Below are 16,509 nucleotides of genomic sequence, written 5' to 3'. Positions count from 1 at the left end.
TAGTGATGGGAAGTTCATCTCTTTTCAGTGAGAGAACAACGGTCAGGGGGAAGATCAGGAGAGACCCTAATAGATGTCACATGTCCTGTCCTCCTGCATGGCCCGACCCTCTTTAATGCAATTTGAAAGAAGCCGCTCACTGGATCAGCTGTCGGGTTTGGTCATGTGGTCAACTGCTACCTGCAAGGGGGATATGCAATTGGGACATATATAGCTGTATGGCAGTCATGAAGGGGTTAATACAATGACCTCTGGAAATGTTCCTTGCATGTGAGTTCAGTACTATTTTTTCCACTAACATTATAAATTATGTTTTTGTGCATCTCTTGCAGTGGAGAAGGCAGCCACATTTCTGGACAGAGCAATGGAAGAGATCCACAGGCCTTGGCTAAGGCAGTACAAGTTCACCAAGACACTTTGCGCACCATGTATTTTGCCTGATGACTTGTCACAAAGCTTTCCTTGTGGATTATATCTAAATGTGACTTGTGCGCCACATCCCGTACCTCATTGGCACAGAAGAGTTGTGTTTTCTGGGACCTTGAGCCTTACAAAAGAAGGGTACCTCAACACAAACTGGTGAGGTCCTATGTGACCATTGTGGAAGTCACATAGGACAATGATTTTTTTTTTTTTTGCATGTTGTGGAAATGTAAGAGAGCACCACTTCAGCAGGTCTCCTCTGATTGCCACGGCAGACTTTTTGTTGACTTGAAATGCAATACTACAGGCAGAGAAAAAAAGTGAAACTGAGCCCCTAGCTTTAGTGGAATACATTGAATGTGCACTGCAAAAAAATTTACAAAAAGAGCTACAAGAAAAAAAAAAGACAAAACAGTTTTGAGCCTTAAACAAAAGAAATTTTCTGATTTGAAATAACAAAACTATCTACGAGGTAAAACATGGGCATCGAAGATCTCCCATGATAACGCTCCTTCATTGTGTGTTTCACACAAGACGTTCTGGACCTTGGAACGTAACCAGCACAAGAATATGGCTTGTTCCACTAACTTCAGGTCATGCAATGGTCGTGTTATGTTTGCAGATGCAAGTCTTGGAATACTTTGTCGGTAGGATAAAAAAAAGTCAAACATATCCAAGTTACACAGTGAAGGTGATGTTTCACCTGCCATAAGACACTGCATCCTTGCCCTTTTCCCGCTGGAATCTACTGGTGCCATATGGTCTTGTTATAATGAGGCAGAATGGAGCTGGGTTACTCAAAGCAATAGGGTGTTGTCCAGTGATGACCTGACTCCAGCGTGCCTTCATATCGTCAATTTAGATACTGTCATGTCACTTATCTTTGATGGTAGCAGTAAAAAAGAGAATTGTGCAAAGTGCCTTGAACCCTTAAAGTGCTAGACAAGAGGAAGATAATTCTACTTCTCCAGCCCTGCAGATTATACAAAGTGGCACAAGCTCATTGCTCACTTGGCTAGAGCTGTGTCCATCAGTCTTTGCACAATTACTACTACATGGTGTTTGCTGTATGTAGTGGCTTTTTCCTGTTCCTATAATACCAGCTTGTAATTGATTTCCTGAACGGATCCATCACTACTCATTTCCTGGTTAAGGAATATTTTATGGTTATTTTATATAAAACCCCTTCAAACAAGTGTGTCATAATTAAAACAACCATGCCACTAAGGCAATAAGGAAAATGGTATTGGCAACAACCTGAGAGCAGGGAGGGAAGGTGCACTACAGCCAAAGGAAGATGCTGTGATTTAGATTGCTGTGTAAATGGTTCTATACTGCTACTGACATGTACGGTCGGTGGTTCAGTCGCAACTTGGACTCATAATATTGCACATATCAGTAAATCACTGTACACGGCCATAAAATGTGGAAACTGGATACCAGGGACGCGTTCAACTTTATTGGAGTTCAGAAACTAACCCCTTAATGATTCTTCCTGTTTTCTAACCAGTATATAGGCACATTAACTACTGGAAATGCAGCTCTGGTTTGGTCCCACTTTAAGGAATACATTAAGCAACAGTATTATTATCAGTTTCTAAATATGTTAACAATTTGTCAACTATCAAGCTCATTTCCAGAATAGGCTGCAGCTTCTCAACGTATGTGGTTCCATAGGCTTAGTAATGAAATCTGAACTGAATACAAGGTACTGTAACAGATAATAATGGAATGCTCTAATATCATATGTAGAACTTACATTAGAAGAAGCCTGGCAGACACTCTTTAACGTCATGTACCAATAATACAAACATTGACCTAGTAGATGCAGTTGTACCCCAAAAGTTGCATTACTCCTTATAGTTTTGATTCTACATGGATCATCTTGGAGCTAGTTCACATCTCCATTAGGTCCTTTCCTTCTTAGGTTGTAAAAGGGGCATTCTGTGGGTACCGTGACATCTTTTTTACAGCATCTAATGTAACATTTATTAAATGTGGTCTGTCGGGGTGACGGATCGTTGTGTATTGACTGCCGCTGCCACAGATATAGAGGTTACAACCTTTTTGTATCATGAAAACAGGAATAGTTTTCTATTTTCGCAGTAGCTGTAATATAACAATGTATTGTTAATGTCGCGCTGTGGAGCACTATGTGGTATAAAAAAAAATCTTCAACGACAGCTAGCCCTATAAATAAATGGGTTTCTCTTCATTATAAGGGTGCTTTGGGATTACAAGGCCTAACAATCCCTGCACAGTATGCATTCAAAGTTTAGGTGCTGTTTTTCTGTGTAATGTTTGGATGAAATAACTTCCCTTTTGACTTTTCACCCAAAGTAACATTTTAGTAGTTTTTCTGACTTTAAGATTTTCTTTTACCCGTTTATCTATTGGATTATATGGAAATCCATGCATCTGAGGCAGAATTCATATTGGCTTATTGTCGTGGTGATGCCCCATTAAAGTCAATAGGATCTTTTGGTTTGCGGAACAATGCAAGTATGGAGCACAAATTCATGAACAAAGCCTTATTTCAGTAAAACGTGGACCTTCTGAAAACATGGCTACAGTATCTGCACATGTCCATAAGTCCTTGAAATGCCATCATAGCTTATTTTATTAAAATAGCATTGTTAATATAATCAAATATTATCACTTTTGTCATTATTTATTTTTAGGTTTTAGGTTAGATTTTTTATTTTTATTTTTTAATGCCAAGTGGTGTGTAAGTGAATCAAAGTTCTAATAACTTCTCATCATTTCCTGTAGAAGAAATAGTGATTGTATTAATGAATGAACAGTCTTCACCAAACTTCTACAGGGCTGCATTATTTTACAGCATGCTAGGGTATGCTGTCATCTTCTATAAAACCAATGGAATCACATTTATAAAAAGGGCCATTTTGACAGCTTCTGACAGTTTGTGCCGGATATTTTATGTGATTCCATGGTCTTTGGATATATATTAATATGGGGCATAGAAGATATATGGTTGTTGTGTGTCATTGGATATATAATCCATTTATTTCATACAAGATGTTTCTGAAGCATTCTTAAGGGGGTATGTTCACACAGTATTTGTCTTTTTTTATTTTTGCCGCTGGAATATTCCTGGTCAAAATCTTCTGTGGAAAGCCTGAATGTGGATTTTGATTGAAATACCATATATCCTAAGTAGGACAGGGATTTTGCCACCGGTTTTCCCAAAAAGAAATATGAAGGAACAAGCTATAAAACATGTTTTAAAGCAATATTTATGCCACAGTTTTTATGACCTCATGAAGCTAGAGGGCAGCATATGAATATGTATCTAATGAGATAGAAAATCATAATCTAGGATGAACACTGCTGGCTCCATACAGCGTCTTATTTCAACATCCTGAAAGTATATGTGCCCATGAAAAGTGCCCATGTAATTATATTCAAACCCCGGGTCATGGGATATCTCTGGTGATATATGGCTGATGGATGAAACCCTTATCTGCAAATAGGTCAGAACGATCTCCTCTCAGCATAGTGACAGGTTAGGTGTTTGTTCATTTTAGAAAAGGTGGTTGCGAATTTCATGAAGGTGAAAATCTGCATAGGAAATGCAGGAAGTTTGCTTTGATCAGGAACAATATTGGGGAATGGTCACTGGCTTTTTAGTAATAAAATAGTAGTGTGAAAATGTAGAGGTTAAAACCTGCAAATACCCAAATCGTAGAAAGAGCTTGATATACGATTGCAGAAATTAGAAATTTTGTCAAGGTGAGCGGATTCGGCTCCATTTTTTGCGTTTATTTTTCTGTCTTTGTGCTGTCGGTGACTATACAACTGACGCCCACCCATTATAGTCAAAGGTACGACGTATACTTTTTTTTTTTTTTTCAACCTCATCCTATTGCTTACTCTTTGCATTGTGTATTTGCCATTGTTAACAATTGGAAAATAATTGGACACACTACATTTTTATGCAGACAAACAAAGGCGGACACAGCGTCACAGGACACAGAGTTGAGACACTACATAGACATTGAACAAAACACGGAAGTTGCGACTTTTTACTTTTAAGGTCGACAGGATGGTTTGGTTGTGTTAAACCAGACAGATTAGTACACATAACGATTAGCGTGATTTATAAATGTGGCTGCAAATGGTTCTTTGTTTTCCTGTGCCGTTTCTTGTAATCTCATTACTGAAAAGTTGTATTTCTGGGGAGTTTCCATTACAGAGTTAGTAACTGTATCCACTTTCCTTTCTCTTCCAAAAGTTTGTAAATGTAAAAAGCAGATATTTGGTTTACATTCGGATCCTAGGTTGTTTTGACCAAAATAAAACTTGTATCAATTTACATGATACAGATAATTATAGTTATTACATTCTACCCCTAGAGACCCAATTGAATAATTGAGATGGTCCTGATATAGCAGTACAAGTCTCTAGTTAAAGGGGTTGTCTAAAATTATTTGGGAAACCACTAAAAACACATAAAAATTAGATTGTTGCCTTTTCCTATTAACATTATTGTTTTGTGGACCTTGAAGCAAACCGATGTAATACACTACTTACTTACCGTTACTTATTGACCCAAAAGGAATCATATTGATCTATCTTCAAAACTTCTGCTTGCTGTCCATGACAAATTGATTTTAAAAGGGATTTTTGAGGTGCACTCTAAAATTGGCACTTCTGGGTACACAACATGCTAAGTATATAATGAAGACATTGAACTTGCTACTGGGGAGGCCAAAGATGTGATCCTCCTTATCTGATATTGAAGTCTATGCTGAGAAGTGGCCTTCAGTAGTGTAAATGCATACAATCCCTTTTCAAACCCTTTATTTTATTCTCCTTTTTATATTTAGTTTTTGAAAACTAATGATTCATCTGTATTCTAATGGTCAGGTGCATGTAGAGGAATGTGAAGAGGTTTTTGTACTCTGCAAGTTGTATTATGTTTTTTCTTAACTGCCTTTGCTAAAATGACTCACTCCAATTAAATCTCTGACCGCTCCCATTTATTTTTTAACTTCTGTGGGAAGTGCCAATGGTAGTAGCCTGAGGGGTTAACACCCTGTAAGGGAGACTCAAATACAAACATAGAAGTACTTGTATCACTTTGGGTGTGAGGCAAAGGAAATTTGCTGGAATAGATTTTGAGGGAGAGGCTGCTCTGAAAGCCATGATCGGTGGCATGGGAATACATCTATTAGACACTTTAGTGTTTAATATTTTCTTTATATCTTAAACAACTTACCACAGGGCTCAGAAAAAGATGCACCATCCTGATTGGTTCTAACCTCATGCTGTATATTGTACTGTATGCACATTAATATAGTACATATATATATTGTAATTCCATGATTTATTTTACCCCTTGTTACACATGTTTTCTTGTCCAGTATCTGTAGTATGTCACATAGAACTAAATATAATTAAAATAAATTCTGTTGATTGATTTTATTTTATGTTTTTGCTATGAAATATAGAAGTACATAAGAAATTTATATTTAATGTAGCACAGTGTATTCTTAACTGCATTAACATTGGGCATAAGATCCATAACTTATACACTAAATCTGCCATACAAGCCAACGGTGACTCATAAAATTCCTCAATGAAGCACAATGAAAAGCTAATAAACAAAAAGAAGTAGACTTCAGAAAGCTGGCATGTGGATGATTTTGAGTTTGTGGATGTTCTGTCTCTTTAAAGTGAACCTGTCACGATGGATGTTATTTTTAGCCTATGCTATGCTCATTTTAAAAATGCCTTTGTCAACATTCAGATTGATGTCAGTACTTTATTAAGCTTTATTTCACATCACCTGGCTCCCTGCCAGCAGCATGTGGCAAATCTGTGTCTCAGTCTCCTCTCCTCATCCAACTCCCTCCCCACTTCCTGTCCTGTGCATTGAGCAGAAATTGGAGTTAGGGATATAGTGTGGAGGAGAATAAGATTGCATGAGGAGACTGAGACCATCCTCTCCGCGCCCCCCCCCCCCCTCCCCCAGGGCTCTCCACACACACTGCTGGCATGGAGCCAGGTAATGTGAAATAAAGAAGTGTTGAAATGATTAAGAATTCTGACAGACCTTTTTAAAATCGGCATGGCATAGGTTATTGGAACCTGACAACAGCTAAAATTCACATTCCTGGTGGCAGGTTCACATTTAAGCATGTGTTTTGTAATGAATCTAGACAGACCTATATGAACCCAAATTAATATACATGTAGCATTGTAAGGGAAGTATGTATATTGGCAAATCATTGGTTTATATAAATGATTGTATATTTTTGTGCATACTGAAGACTGCAGTCTGTGCAATACAAGAGAGTTCCTAATACACAAGCATGGACCATGCTTCTCATTAGCAGTAAATAACAACTGCGCACATTTCTGCTATCCCATAGTATATCATATAACCAGAAGATGCTGCCGTACAGACAGACCCTGCTGATATGACAGTATATGAGATCTACATGCCGTATATGTATGTCATTTTTAAAATGCAGAACACATTGGTTTTGACAAAAAGCGTAAGAAGATAATATAATCTTTTTTGTCATTTTCAGAGCAAGCACTATGAAATGTACTTGTCTCACGTCATGGCCTTTTGAAGGAATGGCTACTGTGGCCCAGTAGACCCATTCTTAGAAATTAATTCTGAATCCCAAATGATGTCTGGATACTTACTACATGCAATGTTTGCAAGCTGACATTATGGGGTATATTTTTGGTAATTTAGGCGATTTGCACTTTTCTTGTCTGCCACTAAACATGCATTGTGTCTAGGTGTTACTGTAAATACATAGCAATTATTTCTCTACTGCATGTTCATGATCTAGTCCTAAAAAGAGTTATTGATAAAGGAAACATGTTACTTTTGTTACTCCTGGATGTTTATATTTTGCTATGGTTTGTCAAGATTGTACAATAAGTATATTTGTGTAATAAATAAAGAGATAGTAGCTGCCCATTGGGAATGTTTCCATTCCCTGCACTATAGGGCACTAGTAAGGCACCTGTCATGATGCTGCAATGATAGTGCTGATAAATAGAAATGAAAAGAAATCTGCAAGTAGTACAGCAGGTATAGTGTTGAAATAGATTTTAGGTTTCAAAACATTCCAATGCATGTGCCAACAATGCCCTGGATTTGCTGCCTTAGTAATGGGATTTGGCCATTTGGTTCTGTAAGGGTTACTATATTAGCTTAAATGTCTACTTATATCTAAACTTATGGGCTGAATATTTGCAAAATATATTTGTTTTAATGGTTCAGGTTATTTTCTTTACTTGTATACCACTCCAGAGTCCTAGTTTCCTAGTTTGCATTAAATTACTGTATACATTTTTTAATGTTTGCTGCCACCACTAGGGGAAACCAAGGAGCACATTGCATACTGATGTATATGGAACATGAATGCACTCAGCCTGTGGAAATGGAACCATAAGCTGGTCCGATCCAACAGACTAAAGCACAGAATTTTAGTGCTAATAATGACATTCAAAGCAGGACATTTTTTTCATACATTAAAGGGGTTGGCCAGTTTAGCTCATGTTTTTGTTATATGTGGGGGGCAAGATATTAAGTCATTTACCAATATATATCCATAAAAGTTCTGCTCCGCTTTCTTCATATTTAAATTGTAGACTCTTGTCTTTTACTTCATCAACTGCACATTCCTTACCATAAAATGGCAGCTGGTTGAGGGTCGTGTGACCTCTATCTGTCCATGAGCAACAATCCTTCTAGGACCTTATGATCGTTTTCATGAGTTAAGATCAAGGTCCTGGCAGGGCTATTGCTCATGGACAGTTAGATCACATGACCCTCCAACTGTGGCCATTTTATGGACAGGAATGTCTAACTGATGAGGTAAAAGGAGGATTCACTTTATATATCAAGAAAGCAGAAAAGAACTTTTAATAGATGTATATTTTGTAAATGACCTAATATCCTGCCCCCTACACTTGTGACTAAATCTGCACTATACAACGCCATATTAGAGCTTGGTGTGTTTTTAAATGCATTGTAGAACGTGCACGTTTTTGTATTTTACAATACGTTTGGCTGGTTAGAATCTGTTTTTCTTCATTTCTGGAAGTGTAAGCAGCTGTGAAAATGTTAACACAACTGCTTACCTTTGCAGAAATTGAGAAAAATAGGTTCAAACAAGCCAAACGCATGGCAACCTGTTTAAAAATGCACCAAGAACGCACCATGTGACCGCACCCTTAGGGTGATGCCACACATGGCGTTTTTGGTCCATTTTTAAACATGCGTTTTGACCACATCAGTTTTTGACCGTTTTTCCCAATTATCTTGATAAACAGATTGTAAGCGGCCGAATGCATGGTAAACGGTCAAAAACTGATGCATTTACAAAAACTATTGTGTTTTTTTTTTTAATGGACTGAAAATGCATGCTTAAAAACAGACCAAAAAGGCGATGTGTGGCATCACCCTTAGGGTTATATGCACACAGGTGTGGACTCTCCAAACTAGATGTACATCTAAAATCCAGGCAGAAATCTAGAGGTTTTCTTGGAGAAAGAGAGCAGCAGAAAATTGTCATGTTATTCCCAGTGTGGAGATTTTCTATGTGTGAATGGTAGTTTGGGAATCGCATAAAAAAATCCAATGTATATACTAACCATGTGCATTCATCCTTCAGCTGTGTTTCCACTATGTGTTCACATTGCGTTTTAAAATGCATAGCAATTTTAAAACAAAAAAACCCACATGTTGCTTCTTACCATATCCATACGTTTTGTACAAAATGCATATGTGTTTGTTAATGCCTTTTAAAAATGAAAGACAAATGCATTGTCAATATGAAGCTCCACATATCAGCGTGTATGTAGGAAATGTGGTTATATCACAGAAGATTCACTGGTCTGTGAACAGTTACCGTACTTTTCCCTCATTCTTTTTTACTAGTACTGGAGGGTCCATTATTTCCTCCCTTTGGATTTCTAGATCCAAGAGATGGTTGTGAGACTCGTGACATTAGGCAGCCCCTAAAGCAATAATAACCCGCATGACAATGTTGCACTAAAACCATTTTGTGTGTTTTCTTTCATTATTTGATGGGACTGTATGTGCGTAAACATCACTTTACCACATGCACTCGTTTACATGTATGAATTTATTCACTAAATACAGTGATCAAAATAGATTTGTCCCCACACCCTTTGTGGGACTTTATATCTTCCTCTAGCAGTTGTATGCATTCAAAGAAAAGAAACCTGTATCACCCTATACAGGTTTTTAGTGCATCACATGTAAGACCTGATCATATTTACTATACATAATAGTGTAACTGTAGTCAGTTCAGACACATTGTTCATGAACACTGAATACACACACAACCCAGAATGATATTCTCTGCTTGGCCTTAGAAATAGGATGACATGTTGCATGGCATGTGTAAAAATAGAAGCCACCCTACCAAGACAGTTTCACATTGGTCCGTGATGCACTGAGTTCTTGTTTCCCGTTATGTAGTAGAGCTGACACTTCTGTAATCACGGACAGATCATGGACCAATGTGAAACCAGCCTGAGTGTGGACAGAGACAAAGTTGTGTGTTGAATTGAACTAGACTAATTTGCTTATAAATTACATTTTTGTAATCTATTTAATTCTGGGTTGTGATATTTCTGATGATAAATACTGCTTACACCCAAACAATGATGGTATACCTTTTTTAAAAAATGGAAATGTCAGAACACAAGTGTTCAGCAGGTCCTGACATCAATGCCACCAATGATCAAATTTCCCAACATGTTAGGCTGCGTTGTCACATTGCATTTTGTTTGCGTTTAATGCATGCATTTTCAAACAGCTGAAGAGGAGATTTGCCTTAAAACGTATTGTAAACACAATGTTGACAATGTAATAAACACATGCGTAAATTGCATAAACGCTTGTGTTTTGTAAACACAATGTTGACAACAATGTAAATCTCTGCTTCTGCTGTTTAAAAAACACATGTGTAAAACGCAAACAAAACGCAACTTGTGACCGCAACCTCATAATGTTTTTGTCTCATTTGAAAAAGATCATGTAAAGCCATAGTTAAAAACCTTCTTGCAATTACAAGAGCTTGCTTGGTTCCTCCTCGTTTGGTGTGGACAGAGAATTGGTCAGTATGAGGAAATGTCAGCAGAGCAATAAGCTTTTCTTTCATGTCATTTTCAGTTTGATTTGCTAGACCTTTTCAGTTGCTAACAATGGTTAGAATGTGTGGAAATGGAATATATGCACACAGGCTACTTTTTATCTCCTCTGGAGGAAGTTGATTTATTTTAAATAATAAAATATTATGTCAGCGGAAGTGGCAAGACTGGGATTACATCAGCAGCACAACTTTATAACATAACATATTATTGGCTTGTATTTTGAAGGTATGGGATTTGGTTACAGTAAAGATCAATGAAATTACAATCTGTGAATGAACTGAAAATAACACCCTGTTACTTGTAAATAAACTGCCAATTGTTTATAAGAACTGTCTGTATTAAAGCATATACTGCATTGCTATCTGTTTTGTACTTTTTTTTTCAACTGCTTGTACTTGTTGCAACAATGAAGTTAGAGGTCTTTTAAACAGGTCATACAGTTTTGGGGACCCCCTGACTTGTCCTGCTTGGAACATATGCATGCTTTGCTATTCCTGCATGTGTCTGCACTTTTTAAAAAGGTGTGAAAAATGAGTTGGGTGTAATGGAAGGAATGAGAAATTTACTACAATTTGCCAAAAAATCGGATTACATAGATTTATTCTTAAAGAATGCCAAAAGATGTGCTGCACTTATTATGAGACTTGTGCTTAATAAAATTGGTGCTTTTTAATTTAGTGCACTTAAGTTTTACATTGTAGTCAAAAATGCTAATATACCGTATGCCCTGAAACATTTTAAGGGAAATTGGCAGGACAATTTTAGAAACTATTCCAACCAGATGGACCGTTGGTTTAGTGTCCCAAAATTTAAATTGTACCCCCAAGAACTTTCCTAGAACCAAAGAACTGTATAAACTGCCTATCTGATGATCTGTGCTATGGCTCTTTATACAGACAGGAGAAGCATCTCTTCTTCCAAATGATAAGAGTCTAAAACATTTCTAATTAGTAAGACATCAGTTCAGACACCCCTTTCTTGGGTTCTCTAGTACCTTGTGTGAGATACAGGCAAAATAACCTACAACAGATTCCACTACAATGTAATATGTCCTTCAAAACTACTGTAATAATATGAATTATTAACGCCAAAAAATATATAAATGATCTTTATTGAATACAGGTGGTCCCCTACTGTTGGTAATTTACTGTACTTTAGCCTTAGGCTACAATAAACAGCTGTAACAGTTACAGTATCAAAGGAGTCTGCAATTAAGTTTTATTGGTAATCCTGGTTCTTATGACAACTCAACATGTTTAAAATCCAATTGTCACAGATCAAAAAAATTTCGTCTGGAGTTACAATTATAAAATATACAGTTTCGACTTGCATACAGAGCCTATGTTGTACGTAACCCGGGGACTGCCTGTACTAATATTAAAAAGCATACTTCATATATGTACAAAAAAAATTACAATCTTGGAGAAAGAGAGCAGAGCCCCAACATAATTAAACCCTTGATAAGCAAGATAATAGACTAATACTAGTTGATATAAATGTACTCAGATATAAAAAAATAAATCTTATGAATTCATATAGAAAAAGAACTACCGTATATACTCGTGTATAAGCCGCGTGCTGAAAAAACTCCCTGTGCTGAAAAAACTCCCCTCGGCTTATACACGAGTCAAGTAAAAAATAAAAAAACTTAATACTCACCCTCCGGTGTCCGGATCGTTGGCGCGGGTCCCAATGTTCAGCTCGCGGCTCCCGATCTTCGGTGCGGCGGCTCCTCTTCTTTCTTCTCTGCTCTCTCGCCAGCAGAGTCGCATCCATGCGATCCGCGGCGGCCGCACCCTATGATAGTGTGCGCCCGCCGCAGATCGCATGGATGCGACTCTGCCGGAGAGAGAACAGAGAAGAAAGAAGAGTGAAGAGGAGCCACCGGGACCTGTGCCGAAGATCGGGAGCTGCGCACTGAACATCGGGACCCGCGCCAACGATCAGGACACCGGAGGGTGAGTATTAAGTTTTTATTTTTTTTGGCAGGGGGCTGCCTGGCTGTATACTATGTTGGGGGGGGGGGGCTGCCTGGCTGTATATTACATTGGGGGACTGGCTGCCTGGCTGTATACTACACCCTCGGCTTATACTCGAGTCAATAGGTTTTCCCAGTTTTTGGTAGTAAAATTAGGGGTCTCAACTTATACTCAGGTCGGCTTATACTCGAGAGTATACGGTATTTGTGTTGCCACATGAGGTCCAATTCATATGAAAGTCCATATAAAGAACTAGTATATGCTTATATGCATAAGACAATTTTGTACATAAACATAATTTAAATATACAGTCCTAACTAAAATTCATATGTAAACATGATTAAAAAATAGACACTCAAACAACTACTAGATAGAAAATCTAATATAGTTGTAAAATATGGCAACATGTCAGTGTTAGACACCACAGGAAAATCAAGTCCCCCAGTGTAGGAATAACTTTGAATACTAGTTAAGAAAGTTAATTCCACAGGTGAGGGTTATGTAGCCATACCTCAGTGCGCGTTTCATCTTCTCTTCTGAGCGAGATAGACAGTGTAAACCTACCTGTACATGATTAGGAGTTTGGACATGTGCTAGCTGTAATTTCTACAGCTACCGCATTTCCTTCTTTATGCACAAGGCTATGGATCCCATAGTGCTGTGCATGAGCCAACTGTCCAGGCTGCTAAAGATGGAGAAGGTCCTTCACACTCAGGAATGTGTTGGTGGTGATGGAGCTTGTGCTGTAGGGAAGGGCCATGATACATCCGTGCCTCTGGCACAAGTACTTTGTGTGCCAAATTATTATCAAATAATATTTTCTCATATTCTCCAAAATTACCTGTATGAATTGCAGTCATTTGTAATTTTCCAGTCATCAACTATTTGAGTAAAATTGAAATGTTTTTCAACAAACTGCCTATGATAACAGTATATTTTTAAAAAATTTATCTTCTAAATTATTATGCACAGCAGAGTTTTCAACTTTTTCATTTTTATTAAGAACAAAAAAAAATGGTCATTTGTGACATTAAAAACATAAGATATATTACAAACTGAAATAAAACAGTTTTCGAGTCAATTCATTCTAGGTGATGTTATATGCACATAGCACCCCTTGTTCGAAAGAAGTTCTGAACTCTCTCGTCCATTGAATTTGTCCGTTTTTGGATGGTTTCTGCTTCAATTGTTTTGCATGAGGACATAACACACACCCCCCCCCCCCCAGAGCTGTTGCTTAGATGTGAACTGCCTCTCGCCATCATAGACACTCCTTTTGATGATGCACCAGAGGTTTTCATTGGGGTTGAGGTCCAGGGGGCATCATGGCCACACCATAAGTTTGTCCCCTTTTATGCCCCTAGCAGACAGAGATGCAGATGTGTTAATGCACCGTCACATGCTGCAAATATCATGCATGAAAATAATCTTGCTGCAGAATGCACGGCTTTTCTTCTTGAACCATGGCAGGAAGTGCTGTTTGAGAAACTCCACATACATTATGGAGTTCATCTTTACCCCTTCAGGGATCCTTAAGGGGCCGACAATCTCACTCCCCATGATTCCAGCCCAAAACATTACTCCACCTCCTTGCTGGCGCCGTAGCTGTATTTGCATGGGGTGTCCACCAACCAGCCATCCTCCACTCCATCCATTTGGACCATCACGCGCTGCATGGCACTCATCAGTGAACAAAACAGTTTTGAAGTGTCGCTTCATGTATTATTTGGCCCAATGGAGCCATTTCTGCTTGTGTGCAGTGGATAGAGGAGGTCGACAGGATGGCTTATGCACAGCTGCAAACCTCTGAAGGACCCTGCATCTTGTTGTACGTTGGAGTCACCAGCACCTTCAAAAACGTGTCTGCTACTACGACAAGACATTTTTGCAGCTGCTCTTTTAAAATTATGTAATTGCCTGTTGGAAAGTGTCCTCAATTTTCCTTTATCACCAGGCACACAAGTGTGCTGTGAATCAGCTACATACTTCTTGATTGTGCGATTATCACGATGAAGTGTCTTGGCAATGTTGATTGTAGTCATGCCTTGACCTAAACACTCCACAATTTGTTGCTTCTCAGCAGCTGACACATCTTTTTTGTTTCTCATTTTGGCTGAAAATATAAGCTGCTTAATAATGTGGGACAGACTTCTTAAGTCTTGCCTTTAATTCTTACCTTATCACTCCTAAACACTTTTTGCATAATAATTTGAAACAGTGAACTGTGTAGATGCCAGGGTTTGCAGTGTATTCTTGTAAGTGACAATAGCAGTATTGGAATGGAAGGGCAGTCAAAGTTGAGGAATTGGTCAATTACATTGCAAAGAGGGCCTCAAGAACCAACACATTGGGGGTCAATTTACTAAGGGCCTGAATCGCGTTTTTACATCGGGTTACCCGAATTTTACTGTTTTGCGCCGATTTTCCCTGAATTGACCCGGGATTTTGGCACACGCGATTGGATTGTGGCGCATCGGCGCCGGCATACACGCGACGGAAATCGGGGGGCGTGGTCGTCGTAAAACCCATCGGATTCGGAGAAACCGCCGTATTTAAAACAAAAATAAAAAAAATGTGTCACTTGACAGGCACTTACCTGCACCCGGCCAGGCTTGGTGAACTTCAGTAAACTCCGACGGAATTCAGCGCAGCAGTGACACCTAGTGGACATCGGGGGAACTACCTTTAGTGAATCGCCGGAAGACCCGAATCAGCGTCTGAGAACCCGCCGCTGGATCGCGAATGGACTGGGTAAGTAAATCTGCCCCATTGTATGCAACCAGTCCAACCTCCATTTTTGTACACACCTCCACCTCAACACCATTCAAAACAGGTCATGGAGTAGTCACTTATGCTTTATGACAAATCTCTTACCTAGGCAATTTTAGCTCAGAGGAAGAAGAGGTGGTCACAAATCTGTAGGCAGCCAGAAGATGATGTGCAAGGGTGAAAAGGTGCATCAGGCATTCCATAACCCCGACATTGCCTGCCACTGCCCACCATGTGAAGACCCTGAGCAAGTGTGGCCAGAGGATCTCTATGGTGTGGCATTTTTTTTCAAGCAATGTAAAGAAGACAAAACATCTAAGTTGTTTTGTGTGTATGACCAGGCTGTGTGAGCAATAAGGGTTAATAGCTTATCTGCACAGAGCTGATACTGCTGATGACAAGGTGGGGGGAGGGAGCAGAATAAGTTGCATATAGAGACAAAAAGTTCTGTAGAATCACAGAAAAGGGAGGTCGTGTAGCTCACTATTTGCAGGAGACCTCTGCATTCACTGTTCTGTACACATCCAACTCTGCTAAATTCACATGAAGTCACATGACCTCCTCCTCTGTCAGCAGGGAGCAGCAACTCTGCCCATCCAATGAAACCGTCTGAGAAATATAATCTAAATAAGCTACAGACTCATAGAGCTTATCAGCACGTGGAGAGGAATCAGCCCTTGCAGCACTGAGGTAATATGAGGGCTATTTGCAAAGAAACTGCTGAATATAGGTAACAAAGATAATAGTTGTTTTACATCCCAAGAGCTATTGATTTGTGAAAAAAGCCTTTACCATTACTCTTTACAAAAATTTAATTTTGAGGGCTAAAATGACATTTTCTTAAATGTGTTAAAGATAGAAATTACGGTAGATGCTATTTTGGTTGAGTCTAAATCCTAGTGGTCTAAAGGACCTGTTGTGCACAAGTCTTAACCTCCAGAAGGGAGGCTCTGTATTTGCTAAGATGTTCTAACTGCTTAGTAATTCTCATTCAACACTTGGGCGCCGGAATTGACATCTACACGAAGTCCCACATGGCATAGATTTCAGCAATAACCTGCACTAGTATTTTGACACAGTTGGCCTGCCAAATTGTACTGACGTGTGTCTTCTACACAGAAAACTGTCAGAGGGCAAAAGGATCCAGTCTTTCTGCGAACTA

At 38.8% G+C, this 16,509-nt stretch overlaps 1 protein-coding gene across 1 annotated transcript in view; it reads left to right on the top strand.

The window, feature by feature from the left end:
- The window catches only part of LOC140118661 (protein argonaute-1), a 46,888-nt gene extending 35,938 nt beyond the window's left edge, over positions 1-10,950 (top strand). The window contains exon 19 of the mRNA XM_072136837.1: positions 333-10,950. Coding sequence (XP_071992938.1) covers positions 333-441 — 109 coding nt within the window. The 3' untranslated portion in view covers positions 442-10,950. The remainder of the gene's footprint in view (positions 1-332) is intronic.
- Positions 10,951-16,509: the final 5,559 nt, after the last annotated feature.

The sequence above is a fragment of the Engystomops pustulosus genome, chromosome 2, assembly GCF_040894005.1.
Source record: "Engystomops pustulosus chromosome 2, aEngPut4.maternal, whole genome shotgun sequence".
In the NCBI taxonomy this organism is placed as follows: Eukaryota; Metazoa; Chordata; class Amphibia; order Anura; family Leptodactylidae; genus Engystomops; species Engystomops pustulosus.
Note: the sequence above shows the minus strand (reverse complement) of the source record. Positions and strands in the feature narration are given on the sequence as shown.